The 25,191-nt window shown below is 37.2% G+C and overlaps 1 protein-coding gene across 2 annotated transcripts in view; it reads left to right on the top strand.

The window, feature by feature from the left end:
* ADGRL4 (adhesion G protein-coupled receptor L4) overlaps positions 1 to 23,248 on the top strand; it is a 75,386-nt gene extending 52,138 nt beyond the window's left edge. For both annotated transcript variants that reach the window (XM_074832349.1, XM_074832348.1), the window contains 7 exons: positions 1,026 to 1,196; positions 2,699 to 2,902; positions 3,938 to 4,158; positions 4,253 to 4,319; positions 19,235 to 19,326; positions 20,907 to 21,075; positions 21,604 to 23,248. In XM_074832349.1, the coding sequence (XP_074688450.1) occupies positions 1,026 to 1,196; positions 2,699 to 2,902; positions 3,938 to 4,158; positions 4,253 to 4,319; positions 19,235 to 19,326; positions 20,907 to 21,075; positions 21,604 to 21,666 (987 nt within the window). In that variant the 3' untranslated portion in view covers positions 21,667 to 23,248. The remainder of the gene's footprint in view (positions 1 to 1,025; positions 1,197 to 2,698; positions 2,903 to 3,937; positions 4,159 to 4,252; positions 4,320 to 19,234; positions 19,327 to 20,906; positions 21,076 to 21,603) is intronic.
* Positions 23,249 to 25,191: the final 1,943 nt, after the last annotated feature.

The following is a 25,191-nucleotide window of genomic DNA, read 5'->3' as shown; positions in this document are numbered from 1 at the left end:
GTATAAATAAAATGTAGATTCCTGAACCAGAGATTGTTACAGGATCTTGACTATTCTGTATTTAAGTGGGTTTCTTTCTGAAAGTTTATCAGATGGTTAAGCATGCATACTAAAAAAAAGTGAAGAAATATTTTAAAGTTAATGCAAAAAGTTAACCTGAAGCTAGGAGGTAATAGCAGAATCTATAGTACTGCAAGTTGTTATTTCTGAAATCTGAACACATTTATTTAAAATTGAGAGTTTTACTTCCAGTATATATAGATTTTGCTGACTTCATTTGTATGTGAAGAATTGCCTTACATGGCACAAGGAATTATCAGAAACATAACAAGAAAGACACTGTAGGGAGGTGGGCAGTGGAACAAGGTGTTAACCTTGGTTATGCAGCTTTTAAATTTGTTACTTGCCTTCTAATATTTGAGCTAGAGATCACCTTTATATAAATTTGCATGTGTTTATACAGCCTATAGTACAGTGGGGACCTTACCTTTGACTAGTGTTACTAAGTACTAACTGTAATAAATAATACTAATGGTCTTATTCATCGCTGTCATTGCACCTGATATAGCAGGTGTGATATGACCCTGGTTTTATCCCAGATTACTTTGTAAAATGCACAGAATAAGTCTCAGTTTTTTGAACTGCTCGTTTGGAAGGGACTATGAGCAGGACAAGCAATGTGGCTGTAACCTTGGGGTTTAGTCCATGTTCAGCAGGTGCAGGTGTATATATAACAATGTTTTCAGTAGGTAAAAATTCCAACACCTTTGCAAGTGCCAGAAGGGTTCAGTAATCTGATTAGCCAACATGTTTGGTGGGGTGTTAGCTGTGTGAATAAAATGCTTCCATCCCCAGCCATGTTTTAATTGCTTGGAATAGGCCTTGCAGAACGTGTTTTTTGTTTCCTAACCTTCCAATGGTAACAAGCAATTTTTAATGAATTGTGTTGGCTAACGTAAGAAAGGTCTCTTGATGGGAAATATCCTGCCTTTTGCCATCAGTAAAACATCTTGTTTCTGTTCCAGACTGCAGATAAAGATATTAAATGTGCGTTTTGGAACTACTCGGTAGACACAATGAATGGCAACTGGGCTACAGAAGGTTGTGAGCTGACACATTCCAACTCCACTCATATCTCATGCAAATGTAATCATCTGACACATTTTGCTGTTTTGATGTCCTCAGGTGGCTCTGTTGTAAGTGCTATTTTAATTTAGTGTTTTACCTGATACTTTTTCCTGTCTTCATTCCTTATGTTTTTATTTCAGTGCAACTTATGTACTTTTCCCCCTTTAGGTTGTCTCTTGTTTTTGTTCAGCAAACACACAATTTATTGTGCACAGAGCAAACAAAATTCCTCCCATATGTGTTTGAATTTCCTTATGTCCTTTCTGCAGTATTACAGAGCAATGATGCAGCAAAGTATCTTGTTCCAAATACACAGTCTGTTGTGCTTATTTTTGGTGCATTGCTTTTAATTTTAAATCCCACTTTAAGACTGCTATGGGATTTAACTGGCATACATTGGTGGTCAGTAACCATATGGCTCTAAATTCCTCTCTCACAAAACTTTGCCACCCATTTGTCTAACCTTGGCATCATAAAATCTGCTTGAAATTCTCTCCTGAGAGTTTATAACAGCATAATCAATTTGAAGTTTATGACTATTAAACATGGCCACTCATGACCAGCACAAAATTGTGAGAATGACCACTCAGTTTATGTGCCTCTTATATTAAGAGGGCCCATAGATTTCCAGGGTCTATATGGGGATCTGCAAGAGCTCAGGTCCTGCCTCAGGAGGCAGCTTTATAAGGTATCAGAACTGACAGCAAGCAGAGTATCAGCATGAATATACTGTATTGAGAGAGTCCTCTCACACTGTGAACTTCATGCTGATAGAGGCTGTTTCCTGGTTGCTAAATAGCATCCTAAGTCTTCAGTTCAAATTTAAAACCTCTGCAGGTACTTATATAGTTATTTTGAAAAGGAAGGCTGGGAGGAGAATAATCTCTGGTCCTTTATTTAGAAAAAAAAAATACTTGGATACATTTTATGGTCAACTGAATACTATCCTTATGCTGATGCACAGTCATGTATTTCAGAGATTCTTTGTGCAAATACCAAGCAGCAAATGTAACTGTATTCCTATACAGAAAATATTCACATCCCATATTAAAATAGCCTGTGTTTCTCTGGAGAATGTTCATGTTACATATCTGAATAGCATTTGTCTGAAGTGATTGTTATTTCAGAGTCTTGTTTTGATCATGTTGCAAATTCAGTTATTCAATTTTGCTTATCTAAGTCACTGCTGTGATAAGTCCTTTTATATTAGAAAATGTTCATGTCATATTAATATATGTCCTACTGTCAGTGTATTTGTCATTCACTAAAATGATCTGATTTTAAAATCATAATAGGAGATACTGATGTTAATAAAAAGTTTTGCTAAAAAATATCAGAAAATGCAAGAGCAGGAATATATACAGTTCATTACTGATTTCCCCTAGAATTGTATCTGTCTCACAAAAAAACAATACTTTTTAGATTATCCAAAGTGTACATTTGCAGTGAAACTCTACAAACATTTTTGATTAATATTTTGTAGAAAAGAAGAAATGTATTATAGAATGAGGTCTTTCTTGAGAAGGTACAAAGCTATTCTTTTAAATATTATATTATAATTTTCCCCCAGGGTGTTACAAATTATAACATTCTTACAAGAATCACTCAGCTAGGAATAATTATTTCGTTGATTTGCCTCTCCATGTGCATTTTTACATTCTGGTTCTTCAGTGAAATTCAAAGCACTAGAACAACAATTCACAAAAACCTCTGCTGCAGCCTTTTCCTGGCGGAACTTATTTTTCTGATTGGAATTAATATGAACAATAATAAGGTGGGTAGTTTTCAGTTGTATCTTGATTTTGTGTTGTAAATATACAGTATAAGATGTGATTTTTTCCATCTACTTCCAGTATTTCCTAGTATCAGTATGAATATTCTAGTGACAGTGACTTCCCAGTCTAGTGACGGAAAATATAAAATGGACGTTTAAAGAAGTAGGGCCTTCGTCTGAGCTGGTGTATATTGACTTTGCTCTACGGGTTTCATTTAAACTTTGTCACCTTAACTGAGGCTGTGGTCTCAATATGTTTAGCATTTTCACTTTTCACATCTGTTTGGATGTTGTACAAAACTGCATTGGTGGCTTTCTGGATGACAGTTTTCCCTAGAAGCCAGGCCAGAGCTGCAGTTCCAAGCTGGCATTTAAGATATTGCACTGTTGGCTGGAGGACCCTTTTCCTTTCTGCATGTAAAGTCTTGACCTGTCCTTCTTGCTTTTCATACAAGTTTGACTGTTGATTTTTGCACCTCATGTTAGTTTTAGGAAATAAATTATGCATAAATTATCAGAATACTCCTACTATAAGTAGCTGAATAGGATTTTAAATTACTTGAAAAAATATGAGCTGCTATGCCTGAGGTAGTACTCCAGTACTGAGTGATTGAGAAATATAATTTTGCAAACACTTTGTAGCAACAAACGTTATTTCAGAAATAATTCCTTGTGATGCCTAATTACACTGTTATCAAAATCATAAAAATGAACTTTGTCTAGATCAGAACAGCGTATAGACTACTCAGCTATAACTGTGGGATCAACCTTGTCAATTTGTTTATACAGTTTTTCTGGGAATTCGTGCACCAATTTTAAAAGTTTAATGTAGTCTCTTTATTTTACCAGTTGCTACAGAAAACACTAATGAACAAGTGTGCTCGTGGGTGTAGGCCAAGTTTTTGTCAATCAGCATTACACCTGGGCTGACGGACCACCACTTTAGAGTCACTAGGTTGCTGTGCTTATGCTGTTATATTAACAGAGGCATATTAATAGAATTATGACTCTTGCTTTCTCTGATTGCATTTCTAGCTCTTCTGTTCAATTACTGCTGGATTACTCCATTATTTCCTTCTAGCTGCTTTTGCATGGATGTGCATTGAAGGTATTCACCTCTACCTTATAGTTATGGGAGTCATCTACAACAAGGGTTTCTTGCACAAGAATTTCTATGTCTTTGGCTACGTCAGTCCAGCCGTGGTTGTTGGAATCTCTGCTGCACTGGGCTACAAGTATTATGGCACCACAGAAGTGTAAGTCACTGTTTCTGTGTCCAAATCAACGTACATAAGGATGTAATAGTCACAATAGCACATTTCAAGTCATTTTCTGCTGTTTACATTTCAGATGTTGGCTCAGCACAAAGAATAACTTTATATGGAGTTTTATAGGACCAGCATGTCTAATAATTCTTGTAAGTATAATTTTCATTTTTTATTGTAGTACATAAAAATGATAATAAAAGGTGTTTAATAATCACCCACCCATTGCCAGCATAGCTGTGAGTGCTAATTATAGGGCAGAATTGGCTAATTTAGACCTTTTTATAGTGTCTCTAAATTATTTATATGCTGTACATCTAAATACTTTACTAGCCTGAAAAATGAATGTTTGACAAAAAAAACTCAGTATAAGATCAGAACGCTTTTCTTGCTTGCTTGCTTTTATCCCAGTGGTTTGAGAAAATCTGTGAAACATTTCTGGTTTTTAAGAAGTAGCATCTTTGTATGTTGTTGGCATCTCAGCACAGCTCAGCAGGAGGTGTACACAGACACTATCCGAGCAGACAGATAATCTGGTTTTTCAAATGTTGTGTGACTTAATCTCTTATCAGTGATCGGTCATCTTTGTAAGATTAGACTGTCATCTTTATGGTTTTATCACTCGCGTGTACCCTGTCATCATCAAAGCTATTTTAAACTAAATTGCGACGTCAGAGAAAAGAACCTGCTATTTCACATGGGCAGACAAGTCAAGTATTGATAGCCCTATTTCAGCTGTGAAGAGGGCCTTTTTAATTCTTATTGGAAGTGGTTTCAAACCTGCAAATTTGGCAGGTATTATATGTTCAATTCTGAATCGAGGCATTTTGGTGCCTCGGGAGCATTTCTAAGTGCTATAAAGTTTAACAAACCATTCCAACTGTAATGGGGCATTATTGTGTATGACTGGGTTGACAGTGATCTGGCAATAGCTGGAGCTAACAGGAGGAGAAGCTACAATAGAGAGGCCTCATGACATCTACGGTCAAGTCAGTTATAACCCTTTGTTGCTTTTTAAGCTATTTGGTGATAAATGAGAGGATTTGTAAAAAGAAGTGGCAATACATAACACACACGATGGTAAACCAGTTTTATTTCAATATATTAGCTATTTCAAAGCTTGAATAAAGTATCAGGTATAATTCTGGTGAAGTTCCACCCCAAATTCCTACCGCAGATTGTGCATAGGCAGGGAGTAACCTGACAGATGCAACTGCAGGCTGATACCTCCCTATCTCACCCTCCTGGTGAGCACAGCAGAATTCCAGAGAGGCAAAGCACCATAACTTCCCTTGGCTCAGTGCTTCTGGGGTCAGATGGTCCTGACAGCTAACAGGTTACTATGGTAAAACAAAATCAGGGGGAGAGATCATCCTTTACTAAGAAATTCTTACACTTCTTAGGTTTAAGTTTTTTCTTTCTTCCATGAAGGCAACAGGGTTGGATCTTTTTTGTTGTTTTTGCTCTCGTTCCTGTTCCTCATCTGCCTTCAGGTGAAGATTTATGAGCAGTAGTGTATCACTGCACTGTTAGCACAGGAAAACTGCATTATCAAAATATACAATATGCCCCAAATTTATGCATCTGTAACCTTGTTTTCAGCTCTGGGTGAGCTGTGCCTGATGAGGGATCTTAGGTACACAGTACAGAGGCAGAGCAGGTCTGCAGCAGCTTTGATGTAAGTCTAGCTGGTCAAAGAGGCAAATCCTTCAAGATGAGGCCTCTAGCCATTCTTTGAGCACTCCAGATCTTCCAGCAACCCCTGAAAATTAAATGAAAAGGGTGAGGTGATAGAAGTTGATATGGGCCCTATGCACCAATGCAGTCCTCCTATGGATGAGGATAGAAGCCAGACAGGTTTTTCTTCTCCCACTCCTTTGCCTAAGTGAAGCCTAAGTGAGCTGTAGCTGGACAGCAAATAGCCCTGTGGTTGTTTTGTTATTTTTTGTGTGTTATGGAAGTATTTTGTGATAACTTGTTTTCACAGTATTCACATACCTTTATTATTATCTCTCATAATCATGCACTACGAGACCTGGGAGGAAAGGCAACCCACTTTCAGCAAGCTGCTTCATCTGCTGTGTGATTTTTTTTTTTTTTGAGTGTTTAGACAGCTTGTTTTGATGGGGTGATAGCAAATTGAAGCCTGAACTGCAAGAGGGATGTTTTCAAAGAGTGCAGGGAGATAGGTAATTTGCTCACACTCTATCCAGGTTATTGTCTAAGGAAAATATGGAAAACCTTATGAAAATAGGCACTGACTCTAGAAGATGAAGTTGGTGTTAGGTGTCTGCTGTGTGGCAGGTACGTTGCTGGTGGTAATTCTGTTTCCATTGTTCAGTCTTTCTGTCAAGCATACTGCATGAGCACCACCGTAACAAAGATTAAACTCTTTCCAAAGTAGTACCACTCTTTCAATTTCAAAAGCCAATCTCTTTCCAAGATTTCTGTTCTGCCCACAGCTAATTAAAGAAAAAAAATGCTAATTAAGGACTCTGAGAAGGAAATGTTATTTTTATTCTGGGATAACCAAGATAGGGCACCACAACCCTCATATAGAAAGCTGCAAAATCTGGCAGCTTCAACTTTATCTTTAACCCTGAGCTTCATCTATTAATAGCATTGAGTTTGCAGGTTTTCCAAGATAGCCTGGAGAGTTTGGATACCAAATCTCTGGAGAGCTGTTCACCACAAATCTGATTCTTGCACAAAAACATTAAAGTCATTCTTAGCACAAATGCCCATGTACCCACATGGTGCTTTCAGTTTCTATGAATGGGGACCCAGGAGATTTGTGGTTTGGATTATACTGTAACATGACTTTGAGACAGCATGTAAATGATGAACAACAGAACCAGTTCTGTACCAAGAGATCTTCTTCTGTCTCAGGGCACACCGTTTCAAACACATCCTTGGGCTTCAAATCTGCAGTAATAATGAAGCATAGGGAGCTCAAGTGTTTATCTGGAGTACAAACTAAGTTCTCTCTTTCGACTGCTTAAGCAGAAACACTACTTCTGAAGGTGTTTGCTTATTAATATTAAGGTTCTTTTAGAATTCTTAAGTGGAAAGTAATGGTCTTATTGATCCCATCTAAAAATTAATATTATTATTATTAGATTGGTGACTGTACATGAAAGCGTATGTCAGAAGCTCTTTAGATGCAGTTAGCAAAGAAAGGGCATTTTAAACCTTTAATGCAAGCTGCAAGCTGAAGATAATTTCTACAACTTATTTCTTCCTCCTAATGCTTGTAATCTTTAGAACCACAATCATTTTAGTTAAAACTATGGGGTAGATTAGATCAAAGCATACAAGTATGGAGAAATTATTTATAACAAGTATTTAAACTTTTTAATAGAGAAGTGAGTTTATCACAAGCTTTAAGGGACAAACATTCACATACACCACAACCCATGCCTGACTGAGGCAAATACAAATATAAGCTCCAGAGATAAGAGGTATGAAAGTGAGGAAAAAAAAAAAAAACAACCCTAGAACATTTTCTTTTCTTTTGTAATACACTCTTACAATAATATTCCCCCTGTAATAAAAAGTGTGTAGAATGGAAATAACCATTTATCTTCAGGGTAATGTGGCTGCAGCTTTGAGCACATAATGTCAGCCAATAACAAACTCCTTCCCATTGTGGAGGACTTATATATGGTTCCCCCCGCCCCCGGCAGGACAGCTCACTCTGTGTTGACTGGGACCAGACCTGTGCAAGCATTTTATTCTGCATTGCTGACATTTTTGGAAACTTCATCATTTAACCTCTAGACACAGTATAAGACCCTCCACTTGTACCTGTTGTGAGGGACAGCTATATATTAGTTGTCTAACTGGCTGTAGAAGTGATGTTGTTTGAAAGGGTTGGGCAAAGACTGTTAATGCTGTTCTTATGAAAGTCTACAAGCCATTAAAAGGAAAATTTGGAAGAGAATTATTGCTACTCCAAGTGCAGCTATAGGCAACCCTTCTAATATAGCTCTCTCCAACCACCTTCTCCCATTAAATCTGTTCTGTTGAGCTTCGTGCAGCAAGTTCAACGTCACCCATGATAACATGATTTGCACCTCTGCAGTATTGACAGTCATGCAGGCTTGACCATTGTACCTACTGTCTCTGCCACAATAAATTGGCACACCTCTGTGAGGAAACAGGATGCAGAAGTGTGACATGTTGTAACATTAACAGGTGCAATTTGCCATTTAACTGTATAAATCTATCAGTATCATTTGTCAAGATTACCTCTGTAATAACAAAATACAGCCTTGCTCTTTGAGGCTGGAACATTTCCAAAATTGAACATCATCCAAATAATCCTCTCTGTGGCTTTTATCCAAACATCCTAGTGCTGTGCAGCGAGGAGATAGATTCTGTACACTCTTCCCTGTTTTACTCCTCTAATGTGTGTTTTGGGGACCTTGAAGGTGTGTCTGGCTTGGCTTCAAGCTCCAGTTTCTTGAAACAATTGGTAATTGTAGTGTTTGCAACTATAAGAATGGCTTATAAATGGACTCTGCAATTTTCAGAGCATTCCTGTAAACTTGACTTGGAACATACAAGCCAAGAATAGTTCTTAGGAGAGGTGTCCTCAGAAAAGCCAAGTTCTTTTTATTAAGCATTCCAGTATGTAATAAATGTAATGAATAATCAACTGTAAAGCAAAAATATTCTAAGAATTGCAGTGATTGATTAACCATACTGTTTTGAACTTCCCATGTATAAATGAATGGGTAAATGAATAAAATATACAGATTGCAGTTGCAAAATACAAAAAAGTGACATATGAGTGATGAAAGCAGGCTAACAGTAGAGTAATGCTTTTCATTAAGGAACTGCCTGCATATTCATTAGAGCTAGTCGATTACTTAAAAAATATATTCATCAGATAATTTATTTGATGAATTTTACCATTATTTGTCAAATAATTTATTCAACAAAAAAGGTAAAATTAATGGAATAGTGCATTCATCAAATCTTATTGGACAGCTCTAATACTTATTCAGTTCTGTACATTTAGGTTGATTCAGGATTAGTAATACTGCTGCAATCAATGCAGAAAAATTTCCTGGCAAATCCATTACTCTGCTGTTTTCTCATATACTCACAAATTTCATGTACTTAATCTAGGCCATTCAAACGGAACATCTTTCTTGTAGAAAAGTAAATATTCAAAGAGTTTAAAGTTTTACATTTCCCAGACTTCAATATTGAGCATGATCTGATAGTCCTTTGCTCCCACTTGAAAAAAAAAAAAGCCCCTCTGAGGTCAATCACATCACACTGGTATAATCAAGTACACTGCCTTTTCGAGCTTCTTCACATTATTATTCCTGTTCTCCAGTGAAGCAGCTCATGTTTGTTACTCCTCATATTTCTTGATATTCTAAGGATTACTATTGAAAAAGCTGTTTGACCTCTGACCTCCATCACAACAAACCATACCACCATCTCACATTTTCAGTGAATATTTATGCTTTGGAAAATTCTGGGTTTTCCAAAGGGTTATTTGTGATAAATGTCTAGTTATGTTCCTTAGATAGATGAGAAAATTATCCTCTGCACCGTTTACTGTGTGTTTTTCAGAAAACAGCTGTTTTAAACATGTTTTTATATCTACTCCTGTTCCTCAGTCTGCCCTTTTAGTGGAAATAAATTTCCTACAGGGACTAGCAATGGATTTATTATTCTTTATGAAAGAATAATAGTCCCCTTTTCATTAGTCCCTCTGTGACTTCAGTTAAAGGTGTCTCCATTGCATTTCTTATGCCATTGTGGATAAAGCAGAGATAATTAATTATATTGTGGCACTGAAGACTGAGTCTGCAATTTTGGTTGAAACAGATTAGTTCAAACTGCAATGTTATTCAGCAACAACAATACCTGCTGTGCTAAATAATCACTGAGTTGGAAAGTACTTGCTTGCCCTGTTTAGCGGACAGGACCAGCTTTAATCTCCAAGCCACAGCTTCCATACTGTCATACCCAATGGATGCAGTTTCTCAGCAAGACCAGGGCTTTCAAGTGAAATTAAGGTTTTCCCTTCCTTCCCTTTGTCATTAAAGCCCCTGTTCTAAAATCCCTGGAAATACTTGGAAAAAGAGGCTGGCCATTAGTCTACAGCATGAAAATTTCTTGCTCCTATGTTGTTACACAGGAACAAATTCATCACATAGGGCTCAAAGATCCTTGAAGGATATTTTATATAAAAGGTTTTTTTAAAAATTCAACTTAGGAGTGTTATAAGAAAAAAGCATGTGAAGTTCTCCCTCAGATGTACTGAAAAGACATTAGACTTGAAAAGTCAAGCATGTCCTCTGTTGTCAAGAGTGAAGCAAGCAGAAATATCAGGTGAGGGAGTACAGGTGGATGTCAGGGGGAAGAGGAAGAGCACCCGCAGGTGCCAACTGGCTGTGCAGATTTCCTGAAACATTCCACAGCTTGGTGCCTGTTAATGTCCCAGGCATCTTCCTTCTTTTCTAACAAGATAAACTGTGCCCACTATTTGAATGGATCCATGTATGTTAAGCCTTAGTGAACTTTTTTTTTCAGGAAAGTCACACAACTGTCTGAATCAGTCTCTTTTTTTTTTTTTTTCCTGATTGTTTATTATTGTCTTGGTGATTCTTTGCATTGCCTTGTTATAAGCACATTTACTATAAACACATATCTCTACCCTAAATTGTTAATTGAAAGGACACCATAGGTTTGCTTTAGTTATATAGACTGATGATGTCTTTTGGACTTTCTTAGTAATTACATAATGACTACATCCACACTACATATTTTGTCACTCAAATCATGCTTTCTTCTGCTATTCTACTGCCCTCTCATTCATCACTCACAGGCATTTAGCAAAACAAATTTAAAGTCCCAGTAGTAATTGCATGTGAATACTCTGTTTGGAAATCTCACTTGGTCACTGAAAGAGCTTTTTGTGGCTTTGAGTAAGACCGCTAAGCCACAGCATGGGATTTTGTGACCACATCCACAGCAGAAACATGAACATTTCTAAAAAACAAAGGGTCAAATCCTTTAGAGGATCTGGCAGTGTGGAAGGCATGGACAGCTTTCTGTCAATTATTCATGTGTCCAAAATAGCAAATATAGCCTGTTGTCAGACTCAACATCTCAGTCATGCTCCTGATGCTGCCTCCCTCCTGGTAGCTCATCCGTTCACTCAAGCTAGTTGTGCTAAAAGATAATATGTAACTTTTTCACTCCTCTTTGACAGGTAAAAATACTTCTGCAGGTCTCCTGCATAAGGCTCCCGATGCAACCTAAGACAGGTTTCCATTTATGCAAAGAAACCATAGGAGAGGTGTAACATGTAGTCTGAAGTCTTTGATGCACCTGGAATCAGTTCATTAAACAGCCTGATTTATGTCATTACCAACTCCCACTTAAATACATCTTCTCAAAAGCTTCTTGGAAGAGGAGAAGAGTAAATCTAGTACTTAATTACAGTGCAAGCAAGATAGACTCTAGTCCTACCACTAGATCAAGTTGGGCTAACATTTACAGCTGAGGTCAGATACAGCTCTATTGGTTCATCCCTCCTGCCCTTGGCTGTAGAACTGAGGCTAAATAAAAACATTTAGGTTAATATGTGATTAGCTTTGCAATCCAATAAGAAACAACATCGAATCCAGAAGTTGGAAAAGCTGTTTACTCTGATGAAAAATATAGAAACCCCATTTATTTATTTATATATTTATTTACAGCTTGATATAAGTATTCTAAAAATATAAAGGCAACATTTAATTGAGTCTAAATCTACAGCCTGAGGTATGTAAAAGAACAACTTTGAAGTATTCATATATAAAGAACAACCCTATGTGAAAATTATGTATTTCCTGAGACAAGATTTAGCTATGGTTTAACTTTTAAAACAAGTGAAAACATTAAAATCTTAGAATCACGAAATCCTGTATTATTGAAAATATTTCCCCAAAATATAGCCTTAAAGGGGGTTTGTTAATGTTGTTACATTTTCCACTCCCAGATAAGACTACTGTTGTATACCTAAAGAATTTGAGAAGGTATATTCACTGGGGACATGATAATGAGATAAATCAGTCAGGAGACAAACCCAGACTGTTTGACTGCCAGCTTGTGTCCAATTTTATGCAATTAATATAGCATACATTTTCATTCTGAAGCTTAAACTGTTGTATTGTTAATAGCTTATTTCTCTTCTCCCCTGACTAAAATAACGATGACCCACTGAATGTTGTCATTTTACCCAGCCATTAACCATACAGCCAGAAAGACAGAAATGTATTGCTCTCTTATGGCAGACTTCAGACCATCACAAGCTCATTAATTCAAACACTCATAATGAGGGTCATTGTAAAGACTGATACAGATACAGCTGCTCTGAACTTCAGACATTTTTTGAAAGAGCCAAATTCAATATGATATATGTAAAAAATTCAAGTATATGCCTAAGAGAGCAGCAGGAGAAATTTTCTCATTCTTTTTTGTGAGATCTGACATCAGCATATAGATGGTTTCATCAATTATTGAGACAGAGACTAAGAAAGGAAAAGGGAATGATTTGGGGGTTTCGTTTTTGAAGTTTGAATGTAAAGTGCTCAGACTGAATCAGAACTAGTATGTCTGAATCTTTAGAATTAGCTGCCTCTTTCTTATACCTTCTCTTCTTTGTAACTCTAGAGAGCCTTAAAAGGCTGGTATTCGAAGTGTTTTAATAACTTTTCAAAGGCTGGAGTGTATCTTTTACACAAGAATATCATATAAAATTACCAATTCCTTTTTCATTCTATAAATACATGTGTATTGGAAATAGCCTCAAAAACTCAGTCTTGTATTAAACAATTACTCCACTGTTAAAAAAAGAACTGTCTTTAGATAGTTCTGGATGAGGAACTGGGGGATGAGGGAGATCCAGGTCTCCCTGCTCCAGTGAATATTTAATTATTTATATGGCATGGAATAGATCCAGTAGGGCTGACAGAGCAATAGCAGTGAATAGCTGCTACAGAGGATGGAGAAACTATGGGTCATAGCCTAGTCTGAATATTAAATATAACAGAAAATTGTGCCCATGTCTCCAACATCCTGGATAAATGCCCCATCCACAGGGATTTTCATTGTTCAGGGGTGTCCTTTCTGGTTTTAATCAGAAAAGCTATCCTAGTCAGGAAGCCTTTCCTGGTGAAAGTATAGTCTAAAACACTAAATGTCTTTTAGTGCTAATGAACTGACATTCAAATTTTCCTGAATACCTCTCCTCCTTATCTGTTTCATTTTACCAGATGTCCAGGTGCTAACTGAGCTACCGCCATGAAAGATGGACCATTTCCCTCTGAGCTTTCAAGTGCTCTTTTGTCTTGTTTAAAAAAAAGGGAGGGGGGAGGAAGGAAAAAAAGATTTCTTAGTTGCCAAATTTGACAGCTGTCAGCTACCTTGATGGGGCAAAATGATGATATATCACTTCACTCGGTATCTTACAATTTAATTGTAATTAATTATGAAAGAAACTACAACTCTTCAACATGAGTGCAAATATTTTTATTTGCAGGCAGATGTTTTGCATGCTTTATTAAATTTTGTGTATTTCATACCATTCAGTGCTCAACTAAAAATAACTATCATTCTGTACCTACACAGAGAGTGTTTCATGCAGTGTGAAGCTCTAATATCATATTTACTTGAGGATAGAACATTATGTTATTCTTCCAGTATGTAAAATACGTACATTTAACAGTGGAATTAAGGACCTATTTTAAATATAGCAGTTGCTAAGCAATGTGCTATTAGCAGAACTCCAACAGCTTGGAACATTTAGCATTTTAGGACCTACGTGCTCATTTTTATGTTATCACTTAGTTTGCAAAATACAGTTACCAATCAACAGAGAAGTTTTTAATTTGCTTAGACAATAGATGAGATTGTTTCTCAGTGCTCTTCTGGATCCTCATCTTAGGAAAATAATATTATGTCTTGATATGCATACGACTATTATTTTCTTCTACAAACTGCAGATGGGTGAAATTCTTCTGCGATGGTCCCAGAACCGCTAGGAGTAGAAGCCAAAGCAGCAGTATCTTGCTCTACCCATGCCCACCACTGAGCAGTTTTCCTTCATTACAGAAGACTGTGCAGAAGTACTCTGTTCAGTTAGTCGTCGTAGTATTGAGACAGAAGTAGGGATGCAAATCTGCAAACAGATTTACAGAGCCATCCTAGCTCTAGTTGGAGGTAGGTTAACACCACACACAGTTTTTCCCATCCTGTCCTAAAATATGTGTGATTGATTGAACAGAGCTCCCTAGGCTAAATTCCTTTGACAAAACCTTATTGTTGACAAGATGATTAAGAAAGCACCAGGAAATTTCTTTGAATTTGCAATTGCTTTTTCTCTCCTGTGAATTTCTTTACAATAGGAAATTATCCAGACTGATCTGTGGCTGTGGGTCAGATCTGATGCTAGGAGTTGTACCACGCCAGACAGCTCTGAACTCTTCCTTGTGTGCCTGCTATATCTTATCCACCAGCATCACAGCTGTGAACATGGGAACTGTACCATGGACATCCCCAAAACACAGCTGCAGGAAAATTTCACAGTGTGCATCCATGATACATGCAAGTGCTAATAAGCAGGGTGAAACCCACAGTAGTGTCCATAGTTGCCCATGGACTTGAGACTTGAGTGCCTTGAGACTGGCACTATCTATGATGTATGTGTAGAGGTAAAGCCTTGACAATGCTGGAGGCAATGGGAGTTTTACCATTCAACAGGAGTTCTGCCATTGGAGTGACTTCTGACCCCATTAAACCAAAGTCCTAAATTCTCATGACCCTTCACGCAGGTACTCTCCCCAAGAGAGATGTGCCAAACACTTACCATCCTCCCTTTAAACTCAGTCACAGGTGTATAATAAAACCTAGCTCATACAGATTTGTGGTTTCTTGGAGATTATCCTGGGTTATACAGATACATGAATGTACTTGCTCATATCTACAGAATCTTGATTCCATGGGATCCTAATAACTGCCCTTATTTCATGTCCATTTCACATAAATGTAAGTTTCCTACCTTTGTTCTTAAATATACCACATTTCAAGAATTTAAGAAAGCTAAAATACTTTTACAAATATCTTTAAGGAGAAGTGATTCCCTGAAGATGCTATGAGCAGAGGCTGTTCCTATATCAGTCCTTGTCTTTGATTAACCACTTAGAGAAAAAAAAAAAAAAAAAGGAATAGATTAATTATTAAAATTAGTCCTGTAGTGCACCTGAGCATGCTGAGTGAAACCTGATTCCCACTCAATCTTGGGGGGAGGGAGGGCTGAGTATCCTCAGCACCTCACAGAATTGGGCTTGCAGCAAGGAAGTCGGGGGTTTCCTTTGTGAAACAGAGTGACTGAGTGCACTGTTTGTCCAATAGCAGTTTGAAGTGGTTTGTTAAATAAAAATTTAAAAAAAAAAAATTCTGTTTTGGGCTTGGAATCATTGCAACTCTCCTTTAGCCTATTAGACTTGCCGAGAAGCCCCTCTCAGGACATGCAGCTGTTTCTCTGACTGCTCAACCACGTAATAACACTGAAAACAAAGGCACAAGAACTTGCCGTGTCACGCTGTAATGTCGTTATTCACTTGATAAAACTTCAGCCATGTCCCAGCATTTCACACTTTGGGTTTGTCCAAAGCTGTGGGAGTATCTCTGCTCATTATACAGGTAACTTCTCCCTAAAGCTGGCGTGTGGCAGCAGCAGCCTCCAGGCTGGCCCTTTCCAGGCCTGTGCAAATCCTGTCCTGAGCCTGGTTTCACAGTTGCCTGCACATCTTGATCTACTCCAGCTTGCTGCCTCTCCAAAGACAGTGTGCCTTATGTTTGCCATTTCATTTTCATTCACCTTGCATGTCACCTTAAGGCAGGCTTAATTATAATGCCATCGAAGGTTTATTCAACAAGATCTGAGGATTGTGCTTTAATTACAAAATTGAAAACACGCGATTACAACCAAAGTAATATTTGGCTATAAGTAGCAGCTGAAGCCTTTTTAGATGTTTCAGTGTGTCTCATACAGAAGTCCCTCAGTTCTTCCCAGCTGGAAGATTTGGGGATACAGGATTCCTTTTTTGGTTTACTTTTACAGCCTACTACTTTCATTTCTGCTTATTCGAAGCTCAGTTTTAGATATAAATTCAAATGTCTGAAGTGGTTGTATCTTTGGCCAGGCATTTTGGGTGATTTGACTTCCCACCCCATTTGCTGAAATATGTATGGCTCTTTGGGACTATCAGTTATATAAAGGCAATTTTCCCTTTAGTCCTACTCAGTCCAACTGTCCAACATGAACATTTTACTTTGCATTTCCCAGAAATAGCTGAGGCTACTGGTATGTTCATAGCAAAAAACATGCAGAGTATCAGGTAGAAGCAGAATATGTCAAATTTAGGATACCTGTTGGATTACCAGCTTTCTCCAAAGGCCATGCTTGACACACTATTAACATTAGCTACTTTTTTCTCCTGGATTTACTCATGAGCTCATGTTACTGTTTTCCCTCAAGCTTTTCTGCATTTCTGTGTCACAGGATAGTTACAGCTACTTTGTTGTTACCTATTTTGTCACCCTAAAGACAAGATGCAGTTCCAGACGCCTCTAACTTAGGTTGAAAAGAAAAAACAAAAACAGTATGTTGCCTAAAAGCTACTCTTCTGAGACACTGAACATTGTGTAAAGGCAGTCTATGCACTTTAGTTATTTTTTATTAATGGAGTGCTTCAAAATGGGGCAAAAACTGACTTAAGACTTTAATAAATCTTGGAAATGACTGGGTATTTCAGAAGTTAAGCTCACCCTCATTACCCTGTAACACTACTTCCTGTGAGGCTACCTGAGACATATTGTACAATAATTGTGTTCTGGCAGCTGACTCCGACATGCCGGTGTTAACCTCTCCCATTCCCCTGATACGTACAGATTATTCCCATTAGAATGGATTGATGAATGAAAAGATCATAGTTAACGGGTATTACCTTAATGCAGAGGGCCAAATCCTATTATCCTGTGCAACGGACAGTATAAATAGTGTTTGTGTAAAGGAGCCCTGCTGGGACAAAGAGAAATGGAGTCTGCTGCCGCGAGGCCCCACATCTGCCCATTGCCTGCCCCATTCTTGCTCAGCAAAACTTCTTCTGTTCTGCAGCTGGTGTATGTGGCCGAAGCACAAGTGGTTTTGGACCATAGAGCTTCCTACAGAGCCAATTAATGGCAATAGGAAGGCTCTCGTTGACACTAGTGATCTTGGTGACAGCTGGCAGAGGGGAAGGTTGGTTGCGTGGTTTGTGCTGCAATCTTGATAGCAGTTTCCAAAGAAGTAGTGGTGTGTATTCTCCATGCTCGTGGTACTTTGATCACATTTTACCCTACCTTTTTCAGAAAAGATTAATAAATACATTAGGTGGGTTATGCAGATTACAGTGTGCGCACTAAGTTATTTGATATATTATTCACCACAAATATAAGATAAAAAGTAAGTCTGCATATAATTACCCACAACTGCTGACTGACTTATAATTAACTTTGAAAAATTGCTGGTTTAGGAGATATTATAGATTACAATTTTAAATATAAGGAGCTTCAGAATAGCTCTCACGATCAGTGCAAGTACAAGGTATTCAGTGAAGGATTAATTCCCTAAACTGCTAATCAGCTCTATCTCCTGTCATATCAAATTGTAAATACATTATGCTGTATTAAAGTATGAGCGTGCAGCTAATTAAAGTAGAGCCTGCATTTAATATCAGATACTCCCCTCCGACACAACAAAAGTGTTCTAAGGTCATACATAACAAGTGTTAACAAATGAAAGTGATTCTTTTTAAAGTGATGCTGTGCTCCTACAGCAGCCTTTTGTTTTCATTTCAGAGTATTTTTCTTTTTTTTAAGAAAAAGGAGGGAGGAAAACCACAGTCTTTCTGGAGAAACAAGTGGGGAAGACATTAATTCTATTCAGTCTACAGCTAGAAGTCCACAGAAACCAACCAAGGGATTACAACCAAGGATCTACAAATAATATCTGGATGACATCCATCTAAAATTTGGTTCATTTATTAACATTTTGAATATATTCTGATGTTAAATGCCACAAAGCAAAATAAGATTTTTTTAAAAAAGCAAGAAAGCAAACCCATCCACATTATTAAAGGAATGCAGTATAAATTTAAATGAAAGATCAGTGAAGCCTAGCCGAGCAGAGGTTCAGAACCAGAATTGAGCATCATTTACAAAACTGCTTCTTTTAGTTGTTTTTTTGTTTCAAACTCAAATAAAGCAATGCCATTATAAAGAAGGCAAGAAAAAAAAAACATACTGAAATTATTCACCTATGAAACAGACATAAAATATAAGAGAGAACACGCAGCAAGGAGCCTTTCAACAAAAGTTAGTTTTTTAAAAATTCTTTGTGTAAACCTCAAAGTTTTTTTGTGCTCCTTGAAAGATTTCACACCCCAAAACCTTAGAACATATGATATTATTAATGTTATTCAGCAACAAAAGACATACATTTTGTCAAGATCTACGCGATACTATACAATAGAAAATCCATGGGGGGAAGGAGCTTTTTTAGTTTTCTGCATTTCCCTTCTTTTCCTTTTCTCTCTTTTTCTTTTCTTTTCTTTTTCTTCTTTTCTCTTTTCTCTTTTCTCTTTTTTTTCTCTTTTTTCTCTTTTTTTTTCTCTTTTCTCTTTTTATCTCTACATAGAGAAAATATCTCAGCAGGAAATCAAAGAGATTTACCAATAAAATCAATAAACGTTTGCAGACTGTTGGTAGTGATACTGTTGAGATAAGGTAGAGTTACAGCTCTGTTTGATCAACATTTATTACAGGCTCATATTTTTTTAATAGAAGTGGATCAGAAAAGGGTGGGTTTTTTTCCCCTCCTGGCACTGGATTCTGTACGTTTCAAATACACAGAAACTTTATCATCTGACTTGTTTCATTTAAATGTGTAACAGTTACTAAAATTCAAATGTATCCTGGTTTGAACTAAAAGTTCCTTTCTTCACTCCCCCAGGTTAATTTGTTGGCTTTTGGAGTGATTATTTATAAAGTATTTCGACACACTGCAATGTTGAAGCCAGAAGTTAGTTGTTATGAAAATATAAGGTAAGTTTGCCATTTAATACAAATTCTACTTTCTGTAAGCTTAAATACAATCACAGATGAAAGTGAGTATTCAAAAATAACAGTTTAATCTTCTGGACAGTTTGTAGAAAAAGAAAGGGGTTTTTTTGTCTATTATCCACTCACATAGATTTGGAGGCAGACTGTGCAATCTTTATTCCCACTGAGCAGTACCCCCTAGAGTAACACAGGGATTGTGTGAGAGGTGTACGAGGAATACGAGTGGCCCATATCAACTAGAGGGTAAAGGCTGATGGCAAGGTTAAAGAAGTAATTGTCCTTTTTTCTTACGTACTTTCCACAGCCTCTGTGCAAGACAAACCAGATTTCAAAACTTATGCCTGAATTGGGACCAAAATATTTACCTTGAAGTAACAAGTAATTCAGTGATAAGAGAATCAAGCCATTCATGTTATTTGTAAAAAGTCTACAGTAGGACATTGTGCTTCTGTGGCATTGGGGGGGAAGGGGGAGGATTCTCTCCAGGATTTTTACTTTGCATGCTGCTATGATTTTTCCATCAACTCACTCTCTTTAAAACTGATTTATAGGGACCTTGAAAACCGTTTGTGCAGGAAAAGCTGAAGTGTACTACAGGGAACATTGAAAACAACTTACTGTTTGTGTTGCTTAGGAACACTCCTGCAGTTTCAATGCATTGCACTAGATTTATAGTTAGGATTTAGCAATTGTTTGATTGATTACTTTCTCTTATTCCTCACCCTTCATAGTTTCATGTGGTGAGCTGGTTTTAATGAAGTTGAAAATTATGCATTTTCAGAGGAACAGTGCTAAAAATGTCTGTTGTTCAAAGGAAGTCCTGCAATGACTGGGCTGAGAATGAATAAGAAAGTAATCAGTGGTTTCATTTCTGAGACAACATGCTGTAATTTGCTCAAGTCTGTGAGCAGAGCTCTACAGCATGTTGAAAAAAAAAAATCATAGCCAATCAGTTCCTATAATTTTAAAGCATCAATATGCTGACCCAGGAACTATTTGAGAGTATTTGTGTTCTAAAAACAAAAATATTTTTTTTTGAAAGAGAAAGAATGAAAGAAAGTCTAGTTTTACAACTGGCACCATCTTCTGCAGTGAACCTGAGAGGCAGCCTGGGAACCCTTTGATGTCATGCACATGTACTGACCCAAGAGCATACTATATATTTTTCTGGGTTATTTTTTGAGGAAGATAAGGGGGAGGAGGAAAAGTGGGGGAATGCTTCATAACAGACATATGTTTTTCCTTGGGGAATTACACTAACAGTAGATTTAAATCAAATCATATGGTGCTGCAGTACACCAGAGAAAACATATCTGAAGATTAAAGAAGCCAGTGTTTTAAGTCCCTTCCAGTTTTACTCCTTTGCTCTTCTGCAGTGAATATATGAGCTTATATGTGCCACAGTGCTACAGCACACCCTAAAGAGCAGCCCATGCATTTGCACTTCTCAGGCCTTTGCAGCTGTGAAAAAATTTCCTAGGCAGCGTTCACCATCCAAAGTGGTGAAGGAAGGAAAATAGCATGTGCCCACATCTTGTTCGCAATGTTTCCTTCCTCTCTAGATCCTGTGCCCGAGGTGCTCTTGCTCTCCTGTTCCTCCTTGGGGCTACCTGGATCTTTGGGGTCCTCCATGTTGTCCAGGGATCCGTGGTTACTGCATATCTTTTTACAATCTTCAACGCATTCCAGGGGATGTTCATCTTCATATTTCTTTGTGTGTTGTCCCGGAAGGTAAGTGTCCCATTCCCTGTGGGAAGTGACTCAGGCAGCTTCAGGTACCTACACAGGCAGGTGCCCAGCCCTGAAGTGGAGTTGTGGTGTAAATGTTTTATCAGAGCAAGGGAGGAAATCCTTGTGCTATTGGTGGGGGAGAGGAGGGAAGAGGGAAAATTTTGCTATTGCCTTCAGTGGAGACAGAACCTCACTCCAATTTTTATCTTCCACATATTTTCTCCCAGTTTTAAAACGAGTGTATGAAACATGGAAAAATGTTTTTTTAAATTGTAAAATTGGTCATAGTGCCATTATCCTGATGAAATAATGCAATGTGTATGATAAGACTCACTTCCACTCATTCCAGTTAGCAGCAAGATTCACCCACACTATCCAGAGATGATACTTTCTTCAGTAATCTGTTGTAAAGTCAAAAGCAGCCCCACTTTAAACATCTAGGGACAGGAGCAGTACAAAATGAGTTTAAAACCATATAGAACTATTAATAAATCTGTTTCATATTTGAATTCAATATTTTTATTTCAGATTCAGGAAGAGTACTATAGGTTGTTCAAAAATGTTCCTTGCTGTTTCGGCTGCTTGAGATAAATGGAAAGAAAACATGCATGAGCATCTCAGTGGAAGAAGGGAGCGACCTAGATGATGTTGTTATGGACATTACAGAAAAATATGGTATTGTGAAAGTATGACATGACCCAATGAGCAGGCATATCTCTTAACTGAATTTCTGACTGGTTTTGTACATACGTGTGCACTCACGCAGAACATTTATATTATGCTGTATACAAACAGTATACAAAACAAACTGGATTATTGTAAAACAAATATTAATGAAGACCAGGAAAAAAAGCAAATTTCTAAAGAAGCCTAGGACTTTTCATGACTTAGGTTTTGTTTCTAATATTAGACATATCTGCAGTTCTTGAAAGCAAGATACCAAAACCCAACTGGCACAGCAGATTTTATTAATTGCTTTGCTAGTGGAAACATGTTCACTGTCTTTTTGTAGCAATGAGCTTCTTATAACAAATTGTATGTGGCCATCTGCAGGGAATGGGTTCCATTAAAGAGTCAGTAGATAAAGATCTGCTTCAGCCCAGACTTTTGAAAACATTTCTTTTAATTTAAAGTAGATTAAAAAAGGAATTTGTTTAATATTATTCTCTTATCACTCTGAAATATATATTTGTATATTAATCAATTCTTTATTTTTATAACTTTAAAAGAACTGTTTAGATCTAAAGAGCTGAGGTCAGATCTGATACAAGAATGGTGGGGCAGCCATTTTATAAGTGAAAGATTATTTTGTGAATACTTTGAAAAAGATCTGGTTCTTGTTTTATTTAATTGCCAAAAAGACTGAGATCTGCTAAACTGGCACTATGATTTTGGAGGCTGTGGGAAGAAGATGCTTTCACAAGTTTGTCACTTGATAGAGATATTTGGAATCCAGACCTTGTAGGATCTAATTAAAAGTAAGTGGTAGAAATCACCCATGCAGAAGAATACAGATTGAAATTCAAGGTCATTTTCTCTACGCATAGCATCTTTGAGTGAAGCAGTTGTCTTCCTCTGAGGCTCCTGGTTTTGAAACACTTATCCTGCGTTTAACCTTAGGAGCATACATAGATCTACTGAAATCAAAGGGGAGTACTTGAGGTGCAAGTTTTGCTAGGTCAGGGCATAAACATGATGCATCAGTAGTTCCACCTTTGCCATCATACTCATTTTAAAAGTATGCTTTAATTTCACCCTTTTAGCACCTAGATTATGTGAAGTGCTGAGCAATCCTCAGTCCACGTTGCCTTCTCAGGAAGTGTCTAAGATCTCAGGTGAAGCTCAGTATTTTTACCAGTGAGGCACTGTAAATATGTAGTTAATAAATCCCACTGTTGTGTTGTCTGTTAAAATAAAGCACTACTCTGAATTTTATTTATATTAAAGGAAACCATTTTTGATAATGGTCAAATTTGTTTGGTTTTTATCTTTTTTTCCATATACACAAAGTTTTCATTGTATGCATTGCAGTGCCATGCTTCATTAAGTATATTCCATGTCTCTGTTAAAATTTTGGAAACCACAAGAGGAGTCTTTTTTTTAAAAAAAAAAAATAATTCTGTTGATCATTTGAATGTAAAATATGTGAATAAACTGAAGTGCTTAGCTTTCACATTTCAACATTTTCCTTCATTTAAGTAAATACAGTGGTAAAAGTTCTCATGGCTGTATATTATTTGCCCAGAAATATTTGCTGTATTTTATTTACTGTTGTATGTCTTCTTCCAGGTTTGGGAAGATGCAGATACATATTACTTAAAAGAGTATATTTTTAAAAGGATACCTACTAATACATCATTTTTAATCTTCTGTAGAAATGTAACCTATAGTAAGTCTGTCTGGACAAAGAAGCATTTCTAGTAACTACATAATGACTTCAGCATGCTCAGTGAGATTGAAAAAGTTCCTTGGAAAGAAAATATATCATAAAGTGTTTAGGTTACAATAGTCTTTTTAATGAAAGAATATCTTTTATAGGAAAACTGTGCTCTCCAGTCTCTGGGTCAGATCTTCATTGAAACTCTGTTTTCCTTACATGCAAGGATGAGTTTTCATCTTTTAATATTGCACATAAGGAGCAGAAAAATTTTCTTTAAATTCATTGCCTTAGAGCCTGAAGGATATTGTAATTGTTCTCCCTAATGAATGCAGAAATACTGACAAGAAATAAAAGGGTTTATTTGTCACAGCCCTTAGTAACACAAACCCCAACCCAGTAGAGAGAGGAGAAGAGACAATGGACATAAACTGAAAAAAGAGAGGTTTCAGCAAGATATGAGGAAAAACCTTTTCACCGTGAGGATAGTCAAGCATTGGAAACAGTTGCCCAGAGAGGTTGTGCAGTTGTGTTAAAATCTTTGGAGGTTTTTAAGACTGGATAATGCCCCCAGCAACCTGATCTCATACCTGACCCTGCTTTGAGCAGGAAGGTGGATGAGATGACCCTCTGAGGTCCCTTCCAGTCTGAATTGTTCTATGAGTCTATGCTATGAACTATCAAATCAGAAAAATAACAGTTGGGCATTAGTTATGATTTTGTTAAGCAAACTTGCACTCAAGTGCCATGCACCAGCTGAACAAACTGTTTTTCCAAAAATAAATGTGTGACACATTTGTCAGATCAACTAGTAACTAGTTGACTGGTTTGAAAAATAAAAACTTTGTTCAGCATCTTTTCAGATTACATGCTTTTGAGAGGTCTATGACATCTCCAGGTGGGTCCAACAGGAAAAAAAAAAAAAATCAATGATTGACAAGACAGATAAAAAGTAAAATGTTAAGGTTTCACTCTGAAAGCAAGTGCTTGCTGAAGAGAGAAATTGTTTCCATTAAACCAATCAAAGAGAAATTTGTGTTCAGCGTTGCATTTCAAGGTGTGCTTCAGAACATAATAAATAAGGTCTGGATTAAGAAAGACTGGTTTATTCTGAAATAATTATTTCCGTAAAGAATTGGAAGTGTATTTCAAAGAAACTGCAACATTTAGGAGTTAATTATCATCACAGCCTTTGGGAGGTTCAGTCTGCTAGAGCTGTGTCGATGAACAGATCGCCTGTGCTCTTTACCTACTGGCATGAAGCAGGTAGGCATTGAAAACACCATAAATACTGTTCAAATTTATTTCAGACTTTCCTCTACTCTGTAGTTGTCACAGTCCTTCAACTCAGAACATGGTGGTACTCTGAAGCCAGGAATTTGCAAATTTGTGCATCTTATTGACCAGCCATATAAAGCAACATTGCACATGGTGACATTAGGCAGAACAAACAAATATTTGCGGGGCTGATTCCTCCAGTTGGCACACCTCCAGCATAACTTTTCTCACCAATAATACCGCTTTTCATATCTTTGTCATGATAGTCCCTTAAAGCCCAGTTTAGAATCACACCCTTGCCAGATGCCAGTTAGTCACAGAAGTCCTACCTCCTTCTTTGAAACCTGTATAGATGAGGTAAAAAAGCCAAAACTTAACCCATGAAGAAAGTTGAAACTTTCCTTCCTTTGAGAAAAGAGCTAGTGGGAGGAGGGCTGCTGGCCAACAACCTGCTCCAGCCT

Source organism: Strix aluco, chromosome 8, assembly GCF_031877795.1.
Source record: "Strix aluco isolate bStrAlu1 chromosome 8, bStrAlu1.hap1, whole genome shotgun sequence".
Taxonomy (NCBI): domain Eukaryota; kingdom Metazoa; phylum Chordata; class Aves; order Strigiformes; family Strigidae; genus Strix; species Strix aluco.
The sequence above is the reverse complement of the archived record's forward strand: the minus strand, read 5'-3'. Positions and strand labels throughout refer to the sequence as shown.